Source organism: Rattus norvegicus, chromosome 10, assembly GCF_021556685.1.
Source record: "Rattus norvegicus strain SHRSP/BbbUtx chromosome 10, alternate assembly SHRSP_T2T, whole genome shotgun sequence".
Classification (NCBI taxonomy): Eukaryota; Metazoa; Chordata; class Mammalia; order Rodentia; family Muridae; genus Rattus; species Rattus norvegicus.
The window spans coordinates 68,215,001-68,242,607 of record NC_141543.1 but is presented as its reverse complement, the minus strand read 5'-3'; the positions used below and the strand labels follow the sequence as shown (position 1 = coordinate 68,242,607).

General features: G+C 41.6%; 1 protein-coding gene across 3 annotated transcripts in view; it reads right to left on the bottom strand.

Moving 5' to 3' along the window:
* Ssh2 (slingshot protein phosphatase 2) overlaps positions 1 to 27,607 on the bottom strand; it is a 251,109-nt gene that overhangs the window by 8,394 nt on the left and 215,108 nt on the right. For all 3 annotated transcript variants that reach the window (XM_087572020.1, XM_087572021.1, NM_001107024.1), the window contains 7 exon segments: positions 25,859 to 26,053; positions 22,222 to 22,315; positions 21,966 to 22,094; positions 18,042 to 18,088; positions 14,184 to 14,330; positions 10,167 to 10,367; positions 1,836 to 2,670 (listed from right to left, as the gene is read on the bottom strand). In XM_087572020.1, coding sequence (XP_087428146.1) covers positions 1,836 to 2,670; positions 10,167 to 10,367; positions 14,184 to 14,330; positions 18,042 to 18,088; positions 21,966 to 22,094; positions 22,222 to 22,315; positions 25,859 to 26,053 — 1,648 coding nt within the window.

Below are 27,607 nucleotides of genomic sequence, written 5' to 3'. Positions count from 1 at the left end.
CATTATGACTGTCAGGCTCTTGTTAACATTTTATGTATGTAAGACTTCAAAATACAGTATTTCCTTAGGAAATGTGCTGGCCTTTATCCTTTCACAGTCTTAGTTGGTATAAACTAACAAGGTCAGTCTTGCCTTTGGGGGAATCTGCCAGGACATCAAGCCGAGGTGATCTTGGCAGAACTGGTGAGCCTGTTACATGCACGGGCCATGGAAGGAGTGCTCACGTGACCAAGGACTCAGGAGGAAGGCTATTTCTGTCAATGCCACTACACTGTGTAGTTCATAAAGAGAGCTTAGATGCCCTGACTTTCCATAGAAACACAACAAACACAACACAAGTAGAAGCAATCGTAGTCTTGAGGTACTTCGAAGAAATAGCAGATGAAGACAGAGTAGGAGGAAATGACCAGATCTCAGGTATCTAACCAAGGCTGGCATAAAGCTCAGTTGGTAAAGTGCTTGTCTGCTGTACAGGACCCTATGTTTAGTGCTGCAAAATAAACACACCTCAGTGCAGCCTAGTGAGGTCATTAGGGGAGTTGTGTACGTTAGAGTAAACTTGAGATTTTGTTCAAAACAGACAAACAAAGCAACTTCTGACCATTTGTGTCATTTCCTCTTACTTCTGAAATGGTTTATAAGAAATCATATATCATCAGGCATGGTTGTACATGCCTTTAATCCCAGCACTTGGGTGGCAGAGGCAGGAGGATCTCTGAGTTGGAGGCCAGCCTCACACTACTAAGTGAATTGCAGGAAGGGTAAGGCTCAGGCTACACATAGCCTTTTGTCTTGAAAAACAAAACCAAACAAAACATATGCCACCTAGGAACCTTAGGAGACTGGCTGCTCCCAGATTTATCCCCCAAACTACCTTTTGATGCTCGAGCTCCATAGGACTAGGGATAACGTCACTAATATCACTAACGGCGTCACTGAGCTCAGCATGGACATCTTGCTACTCCAGCAACTATTTACCACCCATGTCTAGCTTGTAAACTTTCTGAGACAAATCGTTTCCCAAACAAGCCTGTCCTCTCAGGCACCATCTCACTCAGGTGGCCCTGTGGCCCTCATCACTGTTGAGCTTTGACCTGAGTGCCAGGGTTCAGAAAACTGGCTTTGGCTAGTTCTCTCTTCTAGTATCATCTCCTTCAGAAATGCTTCCCACAGGGGATGGCAAGATGGCTCGGAAGTTAAGGGCACTTGCTGCTTTTGCAGACAATCTAAGTTTGATTCCCAGCACCTACATGGTGGCTCACAACCATCTGTTAACTCTAGTTCCAGGGAAGTTGAAGCCCTCTCCTGACTTCTGTGGGCACCAGGGACACGTGTGAGGCACATTTATACATTCATGTAAAATATTTATACACAAAATAAATCTAGAATGACACCAAAGTCTGAAAAGATATGATCCTTAAGGAAGCGCCCTGTTGTAAAGGGATTCTCAGCTGCACTGCTTTACTATTTACTAGGGAAATCTTTACTATCGTCAAGAGGGAACCAAATGGCTGAAGAAAAGGCTCAGTGGTTAGGAGGAGTCCAGAGGACAAGAGCTCAGTGCACAGCACCCATGGTGGGCAGCTCCCAAGCTCCTGCGACTCAGGCTCCAGGGAATCGAACTCCTTTCACCTGTCCAGGCATCTTCACTCATGTGAACGGCCAACTCATACACATGCTGCTTAAAAACAAGTCAGGGCCAGGGGTAAAGCTCAGTGCTATAGACTGGATGAGTGCCCCCAAGCCCTTCCCAAAGACAGCAGTAACACAGCAAAGTCCTTGGTAGTTTCTTTGGTGAGAATTTCATTACTCAGGAAACCATGAAGCAGTCTTACCTTCGGCTGGTCCTCATCCACAGAAGACTCTTCAGATGCGTGGGGAGTATCACTCAAAGAGCTGCTTCTCTGGTCATCAGTCACCATTTCTGAAGGTGCCATTTCCATCACCGACAGGCGACAGCCCTCGCTCCTTCCTCCTCCTAATTCTTCTATCCTTGAGTGAGAAAAAGACCGAGACCGGGTTTCCTGAGAAAGCTCTACAAATTTCTCTAGGGCACTAAAAAAATCAATGCGATCTGTACTAAAATCAGAGATGGCAGCTTGGCAACCGGCTTGGGGGCTTGGTGACTCCAGATCAGGTGACATAGGGAGGTCTTTCAGTCTCGATGTCAACTCTTCCATTGGCAGTAAGTGGACCCTCACGTCTGCTTTCAGTGCATCTGTCTCCAAGTCTTCCACCGCTAAGTCCGGGAACTTGTTGGCAATGTCCGGGGCCTGTCCAGGTTGGAGTAAGGCTTTAGATGCATGGCAGTTGTCAAGAGGGAATTTTGATTCGCTGAGACAACACCCTGACGAGCATCCATTAATGTCATTTAAGTTTAATTCATCTTCAATCTGGCCGGCATGAAACTCTTGTGAAGAAAACTCCAAGCAGATGACTCTTTCTTTGGTGCGCAGTCCTTTCTGATTTACATCTTGTGGGACCACATGTTCCACGAAGACGGGAGGCATGGCTGCAAGGCTCTCCACAGTCTTCACCTCAGTGATCTGGTCTGCTGAAGTGGTCATCTCCTTCTTGTTGAGCTCGAGCCCAGGTTTACAGATGGGTTCGTGGTGGTCTGAGAGGTCACTATCTGAATGAGATCTCCAGAGTTTGTTATGCCGCTGTTTGCTGTGAACAACAAAAACAGGTTTGTGAGAACAGTCAACATCCTTCTGGGAAACCACATCCAGAGAAACCTTATATCCTGCAAATCCTTTCTCCTATTCATTGGACTAAGACAAAAAACACTGCAAAAGATGCGCAACTTGGTTGGGGATTTAGCTCAGTGATAGAGCGCTTGCCTAGCAAGCACAAGGCCCTGGGTTCGGTCCCCAGCTCCGGAAAAAAAAAAAAAAAGAAAAAGAAAAAAAGATGCACAACTTATACAGCTTATATAAACAAACAAACAAAAAAGCAAAGAAAAAAAGCAAACGGCAACAGATGGCTGAAATCTGAGTTTTTGAGACAAGGTTTCACTACAGAGTCCTGGCTAACTTGGAACTCACTATATAAAGCAGCTGGCCTCAAACTCAGAGATTTCCTCACCTCTGCCTCCAGAGGGCCAAGATCTGACTTTTTTCTGTAAACAGATTAATGGGAGTTGAAATTGTTGTTAACAGCCACTATTGATAAGTGAGTTCTCTCATAGTGTTGGCAAGTGTGAACTTTACCTTTAGTGTTTTTCACTTAATTTACCATTTGTGCCACACTATGGCACACATGGAGAGGAGAAGGACAACTTGGGAGAGCCACTCCTCTCACTCCGTTCGTCGCCTGAGTCCTAGATCTCGATCTCAGTTGACAGGCTTAGTGGCAAGCACCTTGCCTGATGGGCTAGCGCACTGGCCGTGTAGATTCTAAGAGTCAAGTGTAGCAAGAGCTCTCCAAATCCAATCCTTAAATAATCAGTTCTTCCTGTTAGAAGTTTTCTTGAGGAAATATCTTAAGGGTATATAGGTTTTTACACACACACACACACACACACACACACACACACACACTCTCACACACACACACACTCACACACACACACTCACTCACACACACACACTCACACACACACACTCACACACACACACACTCACACACACACACACACACACACGGTGGCTCACAACCATCTTTAACTTCAGTTCCAGGAGATCTGATGTCTTCTTCTAGCTCCAAAGGCACATGGGCACCAGGCATGTTTGTGGCGCCCAAACATACATTCAGGCAAAACATCACACACATAAAATAAGATAAATAAATCTATTTCCCTCATGGCTCAGGGATCTCTGTGGAGGAGGAGGCAGAAAGGTGATAAGAGCCAGAGGTGGGGGATGACTTGAAGAAACAATGTCTTCCAGACACAACAGGGCTGCCTCACCTAAGAACTCAGAGACTGTGACAGCACACACAGACCTGCAAACGTTCAAACCTCTCAGCACAGAGAATTGGACACAAAGTCCCACCCCTAACTAAGAGGCTATTGCAATGATATTTGCTGGGAAATGGAAGGTCAGTTTTCTCCACTCACGTGACACTGGATATATCAACTATACTCTAGAGCAGGCCTCAATACAACATGGGTGCTGTGTTTTTGAGGTGCTTTTTGTTTTGTTATTTGTCTTACTGGTTTTTGTTTGTTTTGACCTATGATTTGTTCTTTTTTTTTTTTTTTTGGGGGGGGGGCCAGGGGAAAAATGGTAGGGAGGTGGGGGAAGACTTGGGATTTGGGGGAGGGGAAGGAATACACTCAAAATATATAGCATGCAAATTTTTAAGAATTAAAATATCTAAAATTGGGGTTGGGGATTTAGCTCAGCAGTAGAGCGCTTGACTAGCAAGCGCAAGGCCCTGGGTTCGGTCCCCAGTTCCGAAAAAAAGAAAAGAAAAAAAAAAATCTAAAATCTTAAAAACAGTTTAACAGTTCAATCAGAAATAAAACAAAACAAACCCCCAACCTAAACAACATATAAGTCACTCAGAGAACAATCGTCTTTCGTTGGTTTATCACTGGGATGAGAGCTTATGCAGCAGCTCTTGTTGCTGGTGCAGAGGTGGGGGGATGGTGATCAGGATCCTTCTTATTTTTATTTGATGTTTATAGAGGCCAGAAGAGGAGTCAGAACTCTACACGCTATTCCAGTATGGGTGCCTGGTACCAAACGTGGGTTGTTGAGCCTTCTCTCCAGCTCCAACATAGTCAGTCTTTTGTGTGTGTTTGAAACAGGATCTATGTGGCCTTTGCTCACTATGTAGACCACGCTGGCCTTGAATTCAGAGTTCCACCTGCCTCTGCCTCCTGAGCGCTGGGATTAAAGCATGTGCCACCATGTCTGGCTAAGGTGATCATTAAGTTAGAAAATAAAGGTGGCCTAGTAAGTCTGGATGGAACGCACCATTACAGAATGGCAGGATGAATATAAAGACAGGCCTTCCCCAAAAGATCTTAGAACTTGAGAGACAGCACTTGGGAAAATGCGGGTCAATGAGGTCTCTTCACCAAGCCCAGAAACGACTACACAGTCATCCTTTGGTTATTTCACGACATGAAGTCTGAGGTGGGGATAAGATTCACTTCAAACTACATGCTTACAGGAAGCACAATTCACAAAGCCCCAGTCAAAATGTCTCAGCTGCCTGTATGGCTGGTCAGGATCACCTGCCCAGGGATTAGATCTTAAATATGGTGCTTGACAGTTCCCATGATTTAATAGCAGACAAAGAGTTACCTAACTTCTGGGTGGAACGGGAAACTCAGCCTCAAACAACTTGCCCTGGGCTTGGGGCCATGCATGGGTTCTGCTGAGTCATGTGCCTACATTGAGTGACCCTGCTTTTTCTCAATTCTACACCTGCTCTCAGCTCCCTCTGCTGTCTGCTGCTTGAGTGGGGCGCTCTGACTCAGGCCTTCACAGCAGAGGGTGCTTTCCCTCAAAGGGAACAGGTCAAATCTGTTTATGAAGGCAAGCTATAGTCAGTTAGCTGGGTGTACAATAGAGTTTTTACCCTTTTCAAGATGCATGACCTCCAGCCACCCCTAGGAGGAGACAACATAACACACACAGCACATCTCAAGCGAGAGGCAAGCATGGTCTAAACTGTATTATTACCAAGACCAGTTTGCTTTGTATGGACGTTTCTTTTCTTAGCTCTCAAGGCCTTTGTTTCCAGGCCTAAATACCACCTGCTTTCTCATTTCCACACTTACTGTGGGATTGTTCAAATGGGTCTTCTCACTTAGCATCGTAAGATAGTTCTGGTGATACTTGTGACTGAAGAGATAGCTCAGAGGGTAGCAGTTCTTAGCCATCTGATGGTATGAAACAGCAGCTGATTTTATTAGCCAACAAACAAATGAGAAGTTTCCATAATCTCAAGAATTCCCCAAAGTGTGTGTGTGTGTGTGTGTATATATGTATATATATATATGTATATATATATATATTTGTTTGTGTGTTTGTTTTTGTGAAATGCTTGCAAACTGCTTATCAGTAAGGGCTGGGGAGATTGCTCAGTGGTTAAGAATGGTTGTTCCTTCAGGGGACTCAGGTTCGATTTTTAGCACCCACATGGTTGTTCACAACCATCCACAACTCTAGATGCAGAGAATCAAATGCCCTCTTCTGACCTCCATGGGTACCAAGCATGCATGTGGTGCACATACATACACATAAGTAAAACACTCATGCATAAAACAAACCTAGTACATTAAAATATCAGTCGGGAGGGAATATGAGGTGGAAGTCATGCTAGTGAGTGTAAGCAGCGACTGTTTCAGAGGAAGTAGCGACATCACCGCCTGAGGCTCAGCAGGGACTTCCTCTGTTCTTGGGGGTGATGATCATCAGAAAATACTCCTCCACTGGGGCTTGGCAATACAACTGACACCTACTTAGAAAACAGTAAGAAAATCTAATCCAAAGGCTGGCTGTCCAGTTATTGCTATCACTGCTAAAGCACTACTCCCTCACATGCTCCCTGCTGACCTGCACACTCCTCCCCCCTAAGCTCTGTGCTTATCATCTGCTCCTTCCTCTTCCTTAAAATGTTATTGCAGGGATGGTTGTAAAATCTAATTAATTAATTATTTTTAAAGATTGAATCTTACTATATAGTCCTGACTATCATGGACCTCACTGTGAAGACCAAGCTGGCTTTGAACTCACAGACATCAGCCTGCTTCTCTCTGCTGAGATTAGGAGCATGCCTATACCTGACCGTAAAACATTTTGGCTAAAATGTTTTCAAACTCCCATCACTGTATGTAAATGTACTTTCTTTTTTTTTTTTTTTGAAAGATTTATTCATTTATTTTATGTACAGCTTTCTGCCTGCATATGTGACTGCAGGCCAGAAGTGGGCATCAGATCCAATTACAGATGGTTGTGAGCCACCATGTGGTTGCTGGGACTTGAACTCAGGACCTCTGGAAGAGCAGTCAGTGCTCTTAACCGCTGAGCCATCTCTCCAGCCCCTATGGGGGACATTCTTATGGCTGCTGAGACTTCAGTCTCTCAGGTGTCATGCAATGCATGGGCCATGGGGCGTGTGTGCAACACTGGTTTGCTGGTAACACTAGATTGCTTTTCAGTGAGGCTCTGTCTGCTGTATTCTAACACTCTGACACCAACAGGACTCGGCATACAACATTAGATCATATCTATTATTTTAAACCAGTAACTTGTGATCCAGCTGACCCCCAACTCTCATTCTAGGCAGGCAAGTAAATAAACAAGCTGCCAAAAAGGAACTTCAGAGTTGGCCTGTGGCCTAGATGATGCAACCATGCCTTAGATCTCCTCTCCCTTGAATGGCCTCTGACCTGAATTTCAAATCATGTAAACACAGGCACACATATATGACTGGGCCACTCTGGGTAACAGTTTAGTTTTCTTATTTATTAGATGAGCAGAAAAGAAATGTAATTGATGAGGTATATAAGACATTCCATTTTCTTCCTTCTGCTTTCCCATTAGGTAACAGCACTAGTGCTTAAATTTATACAGAAGAAAATATTGCTAGAAATGTAAGGCTAGGAAACTAAGACTGGCTATGGTTACCTTTTAGGGTACTAGGAAAAGCAGTGGGCATTTCTGTGAGTTGTGTGTGGTCCTGGATATTTTCAATTATTTAACCAGAAAGCTATTTAAAAGAATCCTTCTAAGCCATAACTAGACTTGGCTGTCATGGGACCAGAAATCCATGTCCTTTCATTTCAGGCTCTGTGCTGCTGGCTGACAGCTATGTCTAACTAGACTACTTTCCACCAGAAAACCAGGATAAGAAGAAAACCCTGCCACCTCTGGCTCTCATAATCAAAGTGGACATACCTGAGGATATGACACACAAATTCTCCCTAGCTGTCACTTAGTTTTCCTCCTGCCCCCTTTACACTGGAACCTAATATCAGAGACACATGGTTCAGTTTGCAAATGGTCTGCTTGAAACTTGAACCTGCCTGACAGAGCATACATCTGGGATACTCGTGGCAGCAGGAAGAGCGAGTTATGAATAGTCTTCGAGAAGAAGAGCAAGCCAGCCTCTTCTAAGCTCCAGTGACATTTTGAAAGAAGTAACACGTTCTTTGCATTTCCAAGGGCTGACATGTGGCTGGGGCCCTCATGCTCCCACAAGACTGTAATCAATTCAGATGCTACCATAGAAATGTGTTACTCAGAAGTTCTCTCTAACAGACATCTGGCACAATCAGCTAAGTGCCCAGTGCTGCTCTGGGTAACTATAGTTAGAGGATGCTGGGATCACAATTCTAACTCTTTGAGAGCCACCATGTGTTTCTTATGATATGAAAACAAGATCCAGAAAAAAATATTAATTAAGGAACAACCAAGCTTTAGAAGTTGTCTCTGTCTGCCTTTCAGGGAGGTTCCCCCCTCCTCTGTAGAACACCACACACGGGTGACACCAGTGAAGTGAAGGGACAGTGAGGCTTAGTTGGATTTGGTTCTAGAACATTCTTTAGGAGCAGTCCTGGCAGCTAAAAATGGCCTAAGTGATATCCCTAACCTGGACATCACAACATAAGAGATTCCAGAAATACTTTCTATGTCGTTTTCTGGGGAGTTAGTATGTTTGTGATGGTTAGAGGCAGGTTGATGTCAATGGAGAAGGAATAAAGAACATATATGAATTTATACTTTTTGGGTAATTATGGAGAAATGATAATAAACAACCCTCAACACATAGTGGTTTAAAAAATAAAATAAAAATAACTTAAACACTGGGAGATGAGGCAAGAGGAATAGGTGCTCAAGGCCAGCCTTGGCTACAAAGTAGGTTCAAGGCCAGCTTGGAGTATGTGATAGCCTGTCTTAAAAAAAACCAAAAAACCAAAACATGTTATTTTATGAAAAACCAAAAACAAAACAGAAAGTATCTATCTGTCTGTCTGTCTGTCTGTAATCTATCATCTATAGATAGGGTCTCTCTATGTGGCCCTTGCTGTCCTTGGAGTTTGATATGTATACTAGCCTGGTCTTGAACCTACAGAGAACTGTATGCTTCCAAGTGCTGCAGTTGAAGGCACAGCCCTGCCTCTCCACGACTTCATACTCATGTTTAATTTCACAGACGGGGGCAGGTGGGGACTAGAAACACCAAGTAACTTCTGAAGGTTGCAACAAGCGGGTGAACCAGGAACAGAGACCAGATCTAATGATGCAAATTCTGTGTTTTTTCCTGTCTGGAGTTTGCCTTCCCTTTATGAATCAGGTTCAGGAAGTCAGGACGGAACAGAAAAGGAAAGGAAAAGGAAAGAGGAAGTGTGATTCTCTGGTTTACACTGCCCTTCATATCCTCCTTTAAGATTTTTTTCTTCCTGAAATTCCTTTAACATCTAAGAAAAAACACACATTGGGGGATGGGATACTGGGGAAGGGGAACCAACCCAACAACTTGCAGTAGCCTGGGATTCCAGAATAAATACTGAAGTTGGCAGGACATGTAGTGTCCTTCCTCTCAGTAGGTCACATGAGGACATTGCCTAACATCCGCTATGTGGGCTGTGTGTGTCTGGGAACATGTAATATTTATGTTCTCCTCACATGCTTGGGTACCTTTTCCTTGTGCCAAAAAGAACCTTCGTGTCCTGACTTAATGTGAAAGTTGGTGCTAAAGACCTAGAACTCCTTTGAAACAGAGGAGGACTGAGTATTTTCCCAGCTTCTCAAGACAGAGGCTCAGATGAAATCATTCCAAATGCTGAGTAAATGGGAGGGGTTGTTAGTGGAAACCATAATGCTATGTTGTGGTCACATTTTCACAATTCTTTGGGGCTGGAGGGTGGCCCCTCTGTGCGGATAGGCTGGAAGGCTATTTCACATTTTGTTCTGTGGAAACATAGCCCAGATTTCAGAGTCAAGATCAAGTCATGAGACTTGCTGGAGTCAAACCCTGGCACCAGCTGCAACTGCTTTTAGACAGCTGTGCTGTTACGCTAAAACACAGCCTAGAACTGCTCACAGGAGACAACCAAATCTATCAAGGCAGAGGATTTCAGCATGTGACAGCTCAAGAGTCATTCTCAAGTCATTTACCATATGACGCAAGAAGAAGTAAAGGTGGTTTCTAACTCCTGAAGGTAATGGAATGAGAGGCAGAGAGAGCCACTCACGACTCACCTGGCCAGCAAGATCCCTTGGTATTCTTCTAGTTGTCTCATGAAGCTGGGGTTGGGCTTGGTCACTGTTCGTCGTTCCTTCACGTACTCATAGGCGCGATCCAGATTCCATCCATACTCCTTCATCGCATAGGCAATCACAGTGGAGGCTGAGCGACTCACCCCCATTTTGCAGTGCACAAGACATTTAGATCCATGTTTCCTAGTTGGGAGAGTGAGGTGAAAGACAGGATGCTGAAAGATAGTATAGTGTAAGAGCTGGGTTTCAGGTTCCTGTGTCACCCTTCCATTAAAAAAAAAATTTTTTTTTTTGCTATGCAATGTTCTCATCTCACACATCCATGTGCCTCTATGATCAAATATGAGATAAAGTAGACAGCTCTAACTGTACTTTTAAATAATATTTATCTGTCTGTTTTTTGAGTCAAGGTTAGTCTTAGTAGCCTGGCTGGCCTTGAATTCATCGATTCCCCTGCCTCTGCCTCCCCAGTGCTGGGATTAAAGATGTGTGCCACCACTGCTGCACTCTCTTTTTTTCCGCTTTTAATATTAAGCCTCTTAATCCACTCAGTAAGGATTTGTCAAGTATTTACAATATATAAACTAATGTACTAGACACAAACTTAAGTAACACACAGCTTCTATACTAAAGGGTAGGACTGAGTTAGAGAAACACAACTAAAATTCAATGTTGTATCGCACTGAATGTCAGCGTGGAGAGAATTTTGCATTTGGAGCTCATTTCCTGTGTGGTGGAGGCCAATTCCCTCACAGCCCTCAGGCACATCTTCTGGCTGGCATGCTCCCGAGTTACAGGTGTGGCGATGACTCATCTGATTTGTTCTAATAGAGTTATTTCTAGTTAAGTTCCCAGGCAGGACTCTGTCCCTGGAGCAAAGCATAGATGAAGTCGATGTTTCTTCTCTATTCTAGAGATTGTTTTCACACACTATCACAGACCCAGGGAACTGGAGGAAAGCATGTGAAGTATCACGTGTCGGTCTCGGTGTTCAGGTGGAATGAACCAGAGCTGCCTGTTTGTTTTTTGCACGCTTTAAGTGAAGTCAGGGCTCCACACGTACTCTAAGGACATGCTCTATCACTGAGCTACGCCCCAGGCCCTGTGGGCTTTTAATACAAGGGAAGGAAAATGACGCTACTGCAAAGCAAACAAAATACCTCAGTCTCAACCATCAAAGCTGGTCATCTTGGATATGAACGTTATTTAGTTATGTCCCAATTCTAACAAGGAAGTATTAAAGCACAAACTAAGTCTTCAAGGATCAGTTAAATGCATGAATAAACTTACGGATCTGCTGATCACATCTTCCAGCTGTTGGAGAGGGAATATTTTAAAAACTGGAGAAAAAGAACTGTTACTATTAAAGCTACTGCTCATAGACTCTAGAATCCTTTCGAGTAACTGTTTCAATAAATCAAAACATGGACATGTGAGCAAAAGTAGAGAAGCTGTTCATTTGCTCACTGGCTATACTGCTGGTTCATATGCCTTCTGGCAGAAGCTTACGGTCCTTGCTTTTCTGCAGTCGTGACTGACTGAGGAGTTATCAGTGCGAATGAGCCTGAGGTGACCTGCCCAAACGGGTGAGCAGGGAACCTACAAGATATGAAGGATGGAATGGAATAATTTTTCTGAAGTTTAAAAACTGTATTGTTATCTGTGTATGTGTGGGAGGGTGGGCATGAGTGTGGTGGTACTTGTGTGGAGCTCACAGGATGACTTGGAGCAGTCAATTCTCTCAACCTCTACCATGTGGGTTCTGGGGATTAAACTTGGCCTTGGCAGCAAGACATCTCACTGGCCTTACCATAGAGTTTTTATTGGACTACAGTTAGGAAGCCAATGCACAGTGATTCAGATACAAGTTTAGATGTGTGTTCTGTTTTCCAAATGAGTTCTAAAAATATCAAGGTGAAAAACATCCCTGTGAAAGCACATTTTTCAAATATTACTTCCCCACCCCCTTCTCTGAGTGAGACAGGGTTTCTCCATGTAGCCTTGGCTGTTCTAGAACTTGCTATGTAGACCAACCTGGCCTTGAACTCAAAGGTCCACCTGCCTCTGCCTCCTGAGTGCTGGGATTTAAAGTGTGCACTTTGGCATTGTTCAGTTGGGCTTTAAAGTGCTCAGCTTCTAACTTATTTAAGAAGAATCTCAAGTTAGTTTCCACCTACCCCATCGCTCAATTTCACCCATTAGTTCCCGCATAGAGTTGTCTAGATTAAGTTTGCATTATAACATTAGGAATGGGGCCCTGCAGAAGAGGTATGGAAGGAGGCACTCCTCAGACTCTGACCTGAACTTGGGAAGCTCATGAGCTACTGCCTCCATTTGCCACCTTGGTGCTTATGCTGGTTATTCTGGTTCACAACTGGACTACATCTGGAATGATCTAAAACCCCAAAATAGCTAGGAACACCTGTGAAGGATTTTTGCTTAACTAAATCATCTGAAGTGGGAAGATACACTTCTAATTACCTTTGAGGTGGGAAGACCCACTTCTAATCTAGGCTCCACCTTCTCCTGGCAGCCAATGGCATTTGAGCCTACTTCTTCAGGATTCCAGTATATACTGAATACCAGCTGCAGTATGCAACCCCATGAATTGAACAACTACTGGATTCTTGAATTTTTTGTTCATGTGCAGCCATTGTTGGGTTAGCTTGACTGCAGCCTGTAAGTCATTCACATAGTAGTATATGCATGTGCTCTAAGTTCTGTAACCCTGAATAATACAGATTTTGGTGCCAAAAGTGGTTCTGGAGCAATAGAAGTATAAGGATGAGTATTTTAAACATCTGTGCTACACTTTTCAATCTGCTTAGCATCTACATTTGTCGAAGCCTCTCCTGTGACTGAAACCTCTCCTGGTAGTTTGCAGAGTAATGAAAGCCCATGGTATGAAATATTTTACAAAATTAAGGAGACAAATACATTCAATTATTCTCATTATTTATGAGAGGCAATAGATTTGATGCCTGTCCTATCTATCAAGATTGTTAAGGGAAGCGTAGACTAATTTTTGAAGGAAGTTAAAAACAGGTGTTTCTCATTTACTGAAGATGGTTTGAGTGCTGTCCCTTCTGAAGAGGGATGTGGCCAAGGGGCTCACTTATGATTCTTTCCAGTGCAAGGATGAATAAAATCAGGAAAGGAAGTCCTCAGAGCTTTAAGAGTCAATTAATTTGAAGATGACTTCAATGAAAGGCAAGAGAAAAATTTCACCATTTATAATATCTACAATAAAGTCAATAACTGGAAAGATTTTCAAAGCTCACTGTTTGAATGTCTTGTATTCAGAAAAGCCTGGTGTTAACACTTGTTCACAATAATGTTTGCTACGAAACTTACAAATATCCCTAGTGGCATTTAAAGAATTAAATTTAGAGCCAGGCATGGTGGATAGTGCATGCCTTTAATCCCAGGACTCAGTAGGCAAAAGCAGGCAGATTCCAGTAAGTTCAAGGCCAGCCTAGTCTATGTAGGGTTCCAGGCTATTTAGGATTACATAGCAAGACTTTGTCTCAAACCGCACCTCCCAATTTCTTTCATATCTCCCCCCCACCGTTTTTTTTAGCTGCATCATAATTTCATTTTCTTTAATTTTCTGCTTAGTGAAAATGAGGCTATATGAGGTTATTATTTTTTTTTTTTGGAGACAGTTTCAGTTTGAGACAGAGACAGTCTCCTGGCTGTCCTGGAACTCAGAGATCTGCCTGCTTCTGCCTCTCATTACTGGGATTAAAGGCATGTGCCACCACTGCCAGGTCATATATGAGGTTATTCAATTCGATTCAATTCAATTCAATTCTATTCTATTTATTTGCTTAAAGGGAAACTGTTAAAACCATTAATCTTTCATCCAGGATCATAAAACCTCACTGCCTTTTCTTCTCATTCTTTTCTCTAAGTGCTATCAGTAAACTGTCCCAGTCTCATCCAGCCTTAGTGACAATGTGGAGAGGGATCAGAATGTGTGTGTGGGACAAGACTCACTTTGCTTTAGAGATGAATTTGTAAGTGTCATTCCAGTAAGCCAGGAGATCTGTTGCCTCTTCATCATATACTCGAATGTTATGATACTCAAAGACTCCAGGGAAGAAGTTATCTATCTCTCGAGTGACATTCAAAATATACCGCACCCTGTGAAGAAACCAAAGGAAGAAATGTATTCTCAGGCTAAAACTAATTTCCATCCCTCTATCTGCCATGTCTAATACCTAAATTCCATTTTCAGCTTGTGTATGGTTATACAATCTCATTTTTGACAGTATTTTGGAAATAGCCCTAATATCTATATACAAAAACCAAACTGATAGCCACAGCCTAGCAATATATGTTGCTAAAATTACCAGTAAACTTTTACTTAGAAATTATTTGTATAAAACCAGGCTACTGATATACTCCAAAAAAATAGAGAAAAGGGAAAATTTCTTATTTTTCTGAACACCAGATTGTTAGGCAAGAAGCTGTGAGGGTCCATGGAAAGCTGGACCTAAAATTCTTCAAGTCTATGTGGCTGCATTCCTGTTGAGAGTCTCATAAACTGGGACGCTGCAGACAAGGGTTTATCTATTAAAAACTTCCCCAGCACCTCCCTCCGACACCACCTTAATTAACGCTTGGGTTTGATTTACAAAAAGTTCTTTTTCCTTCGATGTTATATAGACTTTAAACATCACTAGAGTTTACTGTAGCAACAGTTCTTTCTATAAAACTTTTTCCTTCAAATAACCAAATGTGGGGTTCCATAAACTCAGTTCTAGAGGAGGAAGAGGAAGAAGAAGGGGAGGAAGAAGGAGGGAAGGAAGAAGAGGATGAAAGACTACAAGAGTTATAATCACTCTGTGGTAAGGGCCAAATAGGTCCAAGATTTCTGAGACATGAACTGAATTTGCTTCAATGCAGTACCAAAGCCTACTAATACAAATGACTTTGTTTTCTAATTAAAAAAAAAAAGCAGCACACAGTAGGATGTAAAATGGTGCAACTGCTGTGGAATTCCTGAGAGGGCTAAACAGAGTTACTACACAAGCATTAATTTCACTCCACAGCGTGCAAGCAGGGGGTCACTGCAACATTCACAATAGTCACAAAGTGGTCATCAGATGATGACATTAGTGGCTTCTAGAGACAGAGAAGAAGGAAAATATGACAGAGGCAGTATGCACAGTCTCTTTCTTGTTTAAAAAGGTTCTTAATTACTTAGGTAGTTTGCATAACTCAGAAGCTACCTCCCACAGAACTGTATACTTTGTGTTAACTATATTGCATCATGCCTTACCTTCAATAAAAGGAAAAGCAAGCACACTCACTTTATTTTTTATTTACTTGTTTCAAGACAAGGTCTCTCTATATAGCTCTAGCTTCCTTGGAACTCTATATAGACCAGTCTGGCTGAAATCTCAGATCCATTTGCCTTTTCCTCCTGAGTGCTGGGATTAAAGGTATAAGTCACCATGCCTGGCTTGCTGATTTTATTTAAGATAATGAGGGGATGGAGAGATGGCTCAGAGGTTTAGACTGTTTGCTGCTCTGGCCTCCTCCTGGACTCTCACACACAAAATTAATGATAACAAAAAAAAAAAAAAAACAAACAAAAAAAAAACAAACAAAAAAAACCCCCAAAAACCCCAAACCTAACAGTCTCTTACTCTAACCTTGTACTTCAGTGATAGATTATGACATCATCTCTATAGAGACAAGGCAAGCTTTCTAGTTCTTTTCACTTCAGAGCTAATGATGTCCACTGCTGGCTGCTACTGCAATGCCTCAGAATTTCTTTGCTCTATCTGCCATTGTGTGATTTTATGTGGAGTAACACTTGGAGTTAGTTTCTGAAGTCATTAGACTACCTGGAAATGACCTTAATGCTAAAACTTGTGCTTTGAAATACCATGAAGCACTAGCAGGGGTCAGTGCGTACAGTCCTGTGAATAAACACACACACTAAAGCTTAAGAGCCCCTGGAGTTAAGAAGTAAGACCTCAGGAGATGTCTGTACATCCAATCTATCTTTTCTTTCTTTTCTTTCTTCCTTTCTTTCCCTTTCTTCCTCCTTCCTTCCTTTCTGAGACAGGGTTTTGCTGTGCAGCCCTGGCTGTCCTTGAAGTCAGAGATGCGCCTGCCTCTGCCTCCGGAGTGCTGGGATCAAAGGTCTGTGCCACCACTGCCCTGTCAATCATTCTGTTGTTGTTTTGTTTTTTGTTTTTTTAATTTAAATCATCCTGTTTTTTTAAGAGTCAGTTGCACTTTGTAGTGTAGCCTTCTAAGAGTAAGTGATGGCTCATATTCCACAGCAGGGTGCTGGGTAGCTACACACTGAACATTTCAAAAAGCAAGGAGAAAATATTTTGAAGTTTTCACCATAAAGAATTGATAAATGGAGGGAGAAGAGATGGCTTAATGGTTAAGAACAGTGGATGTTCTTTCATTGAACTCATATTCAATTCCCAGCATAGCAGCTCACAACTATCTGTAACCCTGGTCCCTGGGGATTTGATGCAGGCAAAATACGTATACACATAAAAAAAAAACTTATTAAAATAAGAATTGAAAGTGTTCCAGATGACAAACTTGATTTAAAACATATATGTACCCAAACATCATATGGTACCCCATTAATGTATACAGATTTAATGTTTTTATAAAATGTTTTAACAAAAGAAGCAATGAGGTGGATGAGTCTTCTCTCTAGCTCAGATTATAGGCTAGTGTATGTATATACAATTTGATTATAATGCATCTGGCAAGCAGGGCTATGTCAAATCTCAGATTTCATACTAAATATCATTTATTAATTTTCTAGAATGATACCTCTTTTAAATTTTACAGGATTGTACATTATCAAAAACCGTTTCTCAAAACCAAGGAAATCTAAGAGAACTTCTGCAGATAAGGCAGCTTCGGTGTTTAAGGTGCAACCAGGGTCTCATCTTCAAAGGACATGTCCCGAAACCCACTGGGGAACAATTTATTTAGAATTCAGAGGGCAACTGGAAGACACAGGATTATAGCCGAGGATGGTCTTTGAATTCTCAGCCCATCTTACGAGCTGATTTCCTCCCTTCATCTGTCACTGGGCAAATGACAGTTCTCACGTGTTTATTCATTCACACTGACCATCATCATGGTGTGAAGCTGAGCTAGGCAGACATGAATTCAGATGAAGATATGAAGACATAGTCTCTAGCTTTAAAAGCTCCAGACCAATCCTTACTAAGTAGAAATTTTCAAGTTATACTTGTTTTTATATCTTCCAAATAAGCAACTATTTTTTCCTACTTGGAATTTTTTTTTTTTTTTGGTATGAAAACTAGAAGTTCGGGGGTTGGGGATTTAGCTCAGCGGTAGAGCGCTTGCCTAGGAAGCGCAAGGCCCTGGGTTCGATCCCCAGCTCCGAAAAAAAAAAAAAAAAAAGAAAAGAAAAGAAAAGAAAACTAGAAGTTCATTTTAGCAGTTGTAAATACGTTTCTTGTCAGAAGAAGGTAGGGAGTATGCATGGCGCTGATTGGGACTTCTGACTCTCAGTCTATCACAGCAATCAGAAATGAGCCACTCTCTTCTTCACTGTGCTTACATTTCTAGCAACTACATCTGCTTTTTAAAGAGTACCAAACACTTGGGCATTTGGTTTTCAAAGACCTCCAACTAATACAACTGATCTTTCTTGGGAGGGAAGAGAATCAAACGGTTGAGAGAACAACTGTTTTGATTTTTTAAAATTATCCCTGAGCGCTGAAAGCAACTCTAAGGATTAAAGTTACGCATTGATACTTCTTGGATAGGAAAATATAAAGATTAAACAGGGACTTCGGTTATACAGGGGGGTCAGCTATTGCTCTGTGTGCTCACCCTCGGTTCTGCAAGTCCTCTAAGTTTGACGCATTCCATTCTGAGCCCTATGGAGCCAAAAAGACAAGGTTAGTGAGTATTAACAAGTCAGCTAAACACAGCATCTAAAAAGGAACATTAAACAGTGACTCAGTAACATACTCCATGCCTCTTAGTACCAGGAACTTCATGCTATCACATCTAGGTTTTTTTTTTCCGGAGCTGGGGACCGAACCCAGGGCCTTGTGCTTGCTAGGCAAGCGCTCTACCACTGAGCTAAATCCCCAACCTCATCTAGTTTTTATTATTGATACTGTAAACAATTATCTTTTCCTGGGGGTGGGAGCGGTGAGTGTGTGCACATGTGTGAACAGATGAGTGTCACAGTGTGTATGTATGTTGAGATCAGAGGATAGCTGATTTCCAGAGTTGGTTCTTTTCTTCCACCATGTATGTTCTGGGGGGTCAAATTCAGGTTGTCAGGCTTGAGGCCAAGTGTCTTTACCACGGAGCCATCTGGCTCCAGTGATTTCAAACTTCAGAACCTATTGTCTTATCTCCTAAGCACTGGGACTACAGGGGTACACCAGGAAACTCAGCAGTAAACACAGTGCTGTGTGCAGGTTAGGCAAACACTCTACCAATTGAGGTCTATCTCTAGCCATAATTTATTTTCTATAATTTTATCTTATTTTATGTGTGTGTATATGTACACATGTGTGTGTGGATGTGGGTGTACTCATGCCATGACATATATGTGGAGGTCATACAAGGGAACAACTTGAAAGAGCCTTTTCTCTCCTACCGTGTGGGTTCTGGTGATCGACCTCAGATCATTAGGTATGGTGTCAAGTGCCTTTATCTGATGAGCCATCTTGCTGCCCCTTGGATTTTCCTTTTAAAAGAGGTTTATGGCATACACTCCCAGTGTATGACAAAAGTAGCCCATTTAATACTACACAATTTCTCTGTCCTATCATAAGTATAACCAGCTTGTAGCTGAATTTATTTAAAAACTCCCTTCTAGAAAAGATCTGCAATGTCAAATATTGAAAAAGATAACCAGTAGTAAAAATTCTGCCACTTTATTCATAAGCAAAATTACTCTTGTCCAATACTCTCATTTCCCTTGCTCAACTGAAAAAAAAAGTTGCTGTTCTGCAAAGGTCTCTATTCACATAGGTTTTTCTCAGCCAAATCAGACAGCTTCCAGGGGAGCTGTTGACACTAAAATCTGGTTGGGCAAAGGTTGCCAGCTCAGAGAAATTGTACAGTCTTACAAGAATTTAGATGAGTCTTTTCCCTAATAATAACCTGGCTACCCACCAATCAGCTTCAGTGCAGATTTTCTTTGAACTATGTTCTAAACATTCCTTCTCCATATCAGCTGGTATTTTTCTGAATAAACAGATCTCTGTGCAGTATATTGCAGAGTTAAGCATTCTTCCAGAGTGAGAGAGAATTGCTGCCTCTCCTCAAAGTCTGGTTGAGATCCAGGCATGGCAACTATGCATGAAATGAGATAACTTTGAGAAAAGTAACTCTGCAACTTGAAACTAGAATAGATCTCTTTTTTCATGCCAATTGCTGGGAAAGTATATACTTATTGGAGACAACAAAGGGGTTTGGACATAGGACATGTGTTACAAACTGAGAAGAAGCCATCAAAATAAGTATGTTTAGACAATACCTTTCAAGCATTTATTTTGGATGTTGAAGAAGGTTAAATTTTAGAATTCTATGTGGAAGTTATTTTCTTAAATGCGAAAATTATTCACACCTTTAATTCCAGCACTCAGGAGGCAGAGGCAGGCAGATCTCTCTTGAATTTGAAGCCAGCCTGGTCTACAGAGCAAGTTTCAGGACAGCCAGACTTACATAGAGAAACCCAGTTTCAGAAAACTAAAACCAAACCAAACCAAAAAAAGCTCCAAAACAATACAAAAATTAAATTTCACAATGGAAAGGAATGTCTAATCTTTAGAAAACAAAACTATCTGTGAAACTTAAGATATTTTTCTTTATTCAAAACTAAGTACACAAATATGCACTTTAAAAGTAAAAGCTCCAGGGCTGGAGAGATGGCTCAGTGGTTAAGAGGACTTGTCACTTCTCTAGAGGACCTGGGTTCAGTTTCCAGCACCCACAGGGTAGGTGGCTCACAACCATCTGTCCTGGGATTTGATGTTATCTTCTGGCCTCTGCATCAATGTGGTGTACGGGCATATACATACACATAAAAAGAAAATAAAAATGGTAAGAAGTCTTAGCTGGATGTGACAGCATATGCCTGCAAGCCTGTCCCTCAGATGTACTGGAAAAAAGGTTCCCTGCCAGTTCAGCTTTGCACAGTAATTCCATAGCTATAGCCCATATACTAGAGACCAACATGTTCTACAACGTCAAGCTTCCAACAGTAGCAAATCTAACTGCATGGTAAAATAAACTCCAGAATGTTCAGAGGGCAGTAATCCAGTTTAGCCAGTTTCTATGTGTGTATCCTTCTTCTATCCCTTTTCCTAGCTTCTAATCAGTTCAGTTCACATATGTATTCATTAGAAATTGGAAGCATTACATTGCTGGATAGAGACAGTACTGGCCTTTCAATGGATAAGGATAAGGAGCATTTGAAACCTATTTGGCCAAAATACAGTGGAAACAAAAATGATATTTTAGTATTCTTTTTTGCTTTTAAGTATTCTTGTTAATTTTGTTCCTACTACCATGTACACATGAAGCTAGAACTCTTCAACCATAGAGGCCCTCCTATCTACTCTATGTGTGTCTTCCCTGAGGCATTACAGGTCACTGAATGTTTGGGAACTATGAAGAACAATTTTTAGTTATTGATTTCTTAGTAATCATGAAAAGTAACTTGAGGGCCTCAAGATGTTGTGACATGGTTTTATGCTTAAAAGTCCATGGCTGGGGTTGGGGATTTGGCTCAGTGGTAGAGCGCTTGCCTAGCAAGCGCAAGGCCCTGGGTTCGTTCCCCAGCTCCGAAAAAAAGAAAAGAAAAAAAAAAGTCCATGGCTGAGGATGCAGTTCAATGATAGAACATGTACTTAACGTGTGCAAGGATCAGGATCTGATCCTTAGCACTCCAAACAATAGCTAAGCAAGCACAGCCCAGCAGACTTTGTTACAGATAGGTCCCATCTACTCTGATGAATTGTATTAGATCTTAAACAGATTCAGTACAAAGAGAAAAAAATCATCCTATTTAGATATATTTTATGAAACCACAGGTGACTGACATCTTTGACTCTGAAAACAGATGACATATTTAATAATCTAGAGGAAGACTTGGTTTGTAGCATTTGCTAAATTCTTTGGTCTAAATATTCCCACTACGCACAATTTTTTTTTTTTTTTTTGGTTCTTTTTTTCGGAGCTGGGGACCGAACCCAGGGCCTTGCGCTTCCTAGGTAAGCGCTCTACCACTGAGCTAAATCCCCAGCCCCTACGCACAAGTTTTAATCCACATAAAGATCCACTGACAGAGGACCTGGGAAGGTATGAGCAGCAGCAAATATTATTCCTATCTTACAGTACATGTAAACAACATTAAAAGCACAAATAATATAGCAGTGTTAGTAAAATGATGTAGCAAAATGATTAGAAAGCAACAAGGCTTGAGTACACAGTGCCTAGGCTTTTAATTTCAGTTACATGAAAAGTTTTTTAGATTTATTTATTTTATCTACATGAGTGTCTTGACTGCCTGATCTCCTGTGTACCAGGTGAATGCTTGGTAACCGCAGAGGTCAGGAGGGGGCTTCAGATCCCCAGGAACTAGAGTCATGTGGGTGCTGGGAATTAAATCTGGGTCCTTTGCACGAATAGTAAGTGCTCTTAACCACTGACTTGTTTTTCCAGTCCACTTGTATTTTGTTGAAATGTAATAAAGCAACAATTTCTTTCCTTCCTGTCTCCAGTACTCACCAGGAACACGTGCTCAAATATCTGGGTCGGACTGTCCATCTGACCCAGGATCACGATCATCTCGTTATCTATGAACTCCTTAAACTCCCGCAAGTTGCACACCATCTGCATTTCCAGTTCTGTGCGTATCTGAAACGGAGATGATGCACTGTTAATCTCTGTCAAGTCCCTCTGTGTTTTCAACACCGTCTTAAACTCTCTATCTACTGTTATCCCACTAAAGGCTTTGGAACAACGAGGACTCAAAGTCGCTTACCTCTTTGGATGTGATATTCTCCAAATCCTTTTGCATCATAATCTCCCTTAACTTAGTCTTAATAAGCCTTTCTGTTCGCTCACGTTCAGTTGGTCTGAGAATAAACAAGCAGTGATTTTTCATAAACAACTTAATCAAAGCAATGAATTCACCACTGGATTATGTTCCCAAACTATTACTCTTACTCTCATATTTATATTGCAGAAGCAAATGAAAATTTTGAGTGAAGAGATAGTGAGTTTCAGGTCTCATGTAATGAGACAAGTCCTAAAGCGAAAACCAAAACCAAAGCTAGCAATAAGAGCGCGCTCCCAAACTATCAATCAACATAAAAACCATAGAATATAAACATGTAAAAATTACTCGAACAGGTCCTATATGTTTAAACATCTTTAAATACATTATAAATACACAGATTTATGAAGAAGCAAAGATACGCTGGGTGTATCAGGCGTATCTCACACTGCCATCGAGTGCCTTTGGATACCATTCCTTACTGAGCTAGAATCCCAATCTGGGCAACCTAGTGGTGACTCTCAATTGAACCTGACCTTAAAATGCCTTCCTGTGCGGATCATTCATTGCTGTGGGCCCATAAGCTAGGGATCAAGGAGAACGGATCCACCTTCCTCCAACAAGGCAAACTGTATTGCAAAGTGGGTTGTAGGGTCAGCTGTCTGGATGAACAGCTCCATCTTTCCTTCTCATGGCAGCTCTCAGAACAGCTCTGTGAAATTGTTATGTTTGGAGACAAGGTCTTGCTATGTAGTCCAGGCTGGCCTAGAACTTTCAATCCTCCTGCTTCAGTTTTCCAAGTACTGGGATTATAGGTGTGTATCACTGCCCTTTCCTTCCTGCTCATTCTGTAAAGTTTTTCTATTAATTTTATAGTTAAGGAAACAAGTATGTTAAAGGATACACTGGTAATCATATACGTTAGCAGGAAAACCGACCACTCAATCCAGTCAGCTCTCTGTCTGCAGCGTTGTGTCGTTTCCTAGCCTTCTGACTCTTGGTGGCACATGCTTTAGTCTCAGCACACTGAGTTCAAGGCCACCCTGGTCTACATTGTGACTTCTAGGACAGTTATTGCTACATAGTAAGACCCTGCCTCAAAACAAACAAAATAAAATACATCTACTCTTAGAACTTTAATATGAAATCAGCCTAGGCAGCCGATTCTTCACTACTAGAAAAGCACTGGTTCTGAGTAACTAGATGCTTCTATCTAGAGGCACAGTTCCACATTGTGGAGAATTTGAGTACTTTCTATCCCACCTTTGTTCCTACTTACTCAAGAAAGGTATCTGTTCTGGATCTCCTTATTTAGAAATGGACGTGGCCTAAGCCTTCAGGCATCCTGTCTGTTCCTGCCGCTTACAGCCTTATCACTGGCTGCAAAAATAGCCTTGGTAATCTCCAACCGTGCACGCTGCATCTGCACGCCCTTGGAGTGCCGAGCGCTTAGGGTCTCAGCTTTTCATGAACTACACAGCACACAGCTAACACTTGCTGTTCTCAACAAGGCATTTCTGTTGGGACTAGGAGGACAATTCTTATCTAGGCTTCATCTTTTTCTGGACACAGCTAATATGGCAGGAATCATGTAATGACAGTCTTCCACTGAAAAGATGTGTTGATAAAAACAGATTTTAGCAGCTGTGTGCATGCATAGGTTCGATTTCCTAGTTAAGCAGTTTTTCTCTGAGTCCTTTACATCCTGAGGTGGAGTAGTTTGGCAACAGAGAGACCCAGGTTTAATCGTAGCTCTGGTACTTACAGTTATGTGACCTTGAACAAAGCCTTCCCCTCTCTGAGCCTGGTATATGGTGCACACTGGGGAACTCCATGTACACACGCCCCTCTTGGATTACAAACACAAACTGTTCACAGTAAACACTGTAAATACATTTTGACTCACACTTTCCTTTGTCCTCACTGTCCTTTTATAGATTTTTAAAGTTCACTTGGGTAGGAAGAGGGCACAGAAAAAGCATTATAGCCCACAAACACTTTCCCCTCTTTGATGTTACTGGAAAAAAATGTAAAAATACAGAGAAAACAAAACTAACTAAAAATCACTCTATCTAGACATAACCGTGTTCTAGTTAGGGTTACTATTGCTGTGATTAAAAAATTATGACCAAAAGTAGTTAGGGAGGAAAGGGTTTATTTGGCTTACACTTCCATATGGTAGTCCTTCATTAAAAGAAGCGAGGACAGGAACTCAGCGGGAACTTGGAGGCAGGAGCTGATGCAGATGCCATGGAGGGATGCTACTTACTGCCTTGCCTCTCATGGCTTGCTCAGACTGCTTTTTTTTTTTTTTTTTTTTTTTTTTTTTTTTAAATAGAACTCAGCCCAGGGATGGCACTACCCCCATCAATCACTACCGAAGTAAATATCCTATAGGTTTGCCTATAGGCTGATCTTATGGAGGCATTTTCTCAATTGAGGTTCCTTCCTTTCTGACAACTTTTTATTTCAAGTTGACATAAAAGTAGCCTGTATATCACTGATACTCTGGTCTACAGTCTCTATTCAGTCCTTTTCTACAAAGATAATTTATAAATACAACTTAAAACTAAGAACTAAAATTCAGTGAGTGTCTACTGGGTGAAAGGATCCTTTACTTTTTTGGTTGTTTTGTTTCCAAATGTAAAGCAAGTCCTTCTGTGCTTCAGATCCGATATCTTCTCAAACACAAACCAGGAAGGGAAAACATCCGTTTACTGATTTTAAAATATTTATTCTTTATTTTGAGATGGGGTTGGTTCTACTATATGTAGTCCAGGCAGGCCTAGAACTTGAAACCCTTCTGCCTTAGTCCCCCAAGTGTGCTGTGTGCTACTATCCCTGGTTGTGGAGAATTTACTTCTCTGTTGGGCTAGATAGAACATCCGTTCCTCTGGAACCCACCAACCGCTTTACGAAATGAAATCACGAAGACCATTTCCCAAACATTCTGATCTTTTTGGTTACTATAATATCTTGAAAGGACTAGGTCTACTGGAAAGACGGCTCTAAAATCAACAATTCTCTGCTTGTTTTTTAACTCAAAACACTGATGATGTTTTGATTACTTCTTGACCTAAAATAAAACCACAACTCAACAGAAATAAATTTAACCCAGATATTCTTTTAAAGGGATTGGAAACATCTTTCTTCCATCTTTTTTTCCTGAGACAGGGTCTCACTATGGAGTTCTGGATGACTTAGAACTCGCTCTGTAGACCAGGCTGACCTTGAAACAGATCCTGAGCGCTGGGATTAAAGGTGTGGACCTCCAGTCCCAAAGAGTATAAACAGCCCCAGTTGCTACAGTAAATGAAAAAAGAGCACATCAACTCTTGGTCCTGGGGATTTCATCTACAGGAGCAAGCGCTCTCCTTTGAAAGTCAGCTTTATTTCTTAGGGAACCCTTCAAAAGCATCTTGCTGCTAATTTATCAAATGCTCCTTTTCACAGCCAATTCCTCTAAATTCAAATTTCAAATTAGTGGAATCTTGAGTAATAGATTTTTATAGCATTACATGTTGATTATCCACACATGTATGACATATGTGGGTAGGGTTAGTTCCTAAGGAACTTGCTGCTTAGGACACGGGCTCCCACTGTCCTTAGCAAGCCGACTTACATGTCTGTGAAGAGGGCCGGAGAGTCAGGCCGATGAGACTGCACATCCTGCATAGCATTCCATTCGTTGACTGAGGACTGGTCTGAGTTTATGTGGCTCTCATAGTAACTCACCCAAGTGAGAAAAAGGCTGCCTGGATAGTAGTTATGCATCCTGGCCACTTCACAAGCTTTGTGCAAACTCTGTAGTGCAGACCTGGAAAGATAAGCCCAGAAATGAGCACTACAGAATTATGGGGTCCCAAAGAATGAACATCACTTCTATTTCAAACTTGTCTAGACTTTAAAGTTTACAGAGTATCAGTCTTCGGAGAATTTCCTCCCTCCATGGGAGTCAAGAGTCTCTGATCTTGCCTGCTTCTTCAAGGCCAGGAGCTGAGGGAGGGGAAGAGAAGTGACAACTGACTCCCCAGTGAAAAACAGGTCTAGGAACCTATGGCCTCATGTCCTTATCTTTGGACTCATGTTGTGACTGTGTCATTAGCAAACAAAAATTTCAACAATTAACTATTCAAAATTTGTTTTTCTTTGGCACAGAATCATGTGATAGCCTATTCTCTATGATTTTTATGGGCTCCACAAAGATCACATAGGCAGATGCCCCTAAGCCACTGGGCTATGTCCTTTTATGTTCAGGGAGTAATGATCTAATGACATTTACCATTCTCGCTATCTTAGTCTCCTAGTTCTTTAAACCATTTATTCATTCACATGAGTTACCTTCTAAGAATAGCTCTGGCTACACTGAGACTAAATTAAACCTCCTGACTCTGAACTCAGAAACTCAAGAAGGGTAAACAAAACCAAAACCTATCTTTTTTCTATTTACCTATGCTAACGGCAGAAATGCTAGAAAGTAAACAAAACACACAAAAGAAATGCTAGGAAGTAACTCACACAAAACCTAGGGCCTTCTACATTTTGTTTATTGGCTTATCTCCAAGTGCTTAAAAATAAGACCTAGATTATAGCTGAAGCTCAAATAAATGTCTTATTAGCTATAAACTAATGTTTTCTTTATACGTTTAATTAATTTTACTATTTTATGTGTGAGTATTTTGACTGCATGTCTGTCTGTGCATCATGTGTGCCTGAAGTCAGAAGAAGGATGAAGGATTCCCTGAACTATAGTTACAGAGGATTATTGAGGGCTGGAATTAAATTTAGGGCTTCTGCATGATCAATAAGTATTTTAAACTGTTGAGTCAATGTATAACACCTCTAAAATAAATAAAAAAATTGAAGTGTGAGTGGGTACATGTGTCACAGCAGCAAACATGTGGGGTTCAGAGGTGAATTTCTGGGTGTTAGTTCCCCTCCTGCACCAAGAGCGTCCTGCAGATCACACTCAGGTTGTCAGTCTGGCCAGCGACTTTACCTGCTAAGCCATTTCATTTTTTTTTTTTTTTTTGTTCTTTTTTCCGGAGCTGGGGACCGAACCCGGGGCCTTGTGCTTCCTAGGCAAGCGCTCTACCACTGAGATAAATCCCCAACTCCGGCCTTATATATTTTTAAAGAATACCTTTTATTTTTTTCCCCTCAAGAGAAGTGATCCATGTTCATTTTGAAAAGGTTCTATAGTTGTTTAGGTGTGGTGGCACTCTCTTTAATCTCAGCACTTGGGAAGCAGAGGTAGGCAGGCCTCTGAGTTTAAGGCCAGCTAGGCCTACTTAGGGAGTTCCAGGACAGCCAGAGCTATACAGAGACTGCTGCCAAAAGCCAAAAACTAAAAACAAAACATAAACGTTGT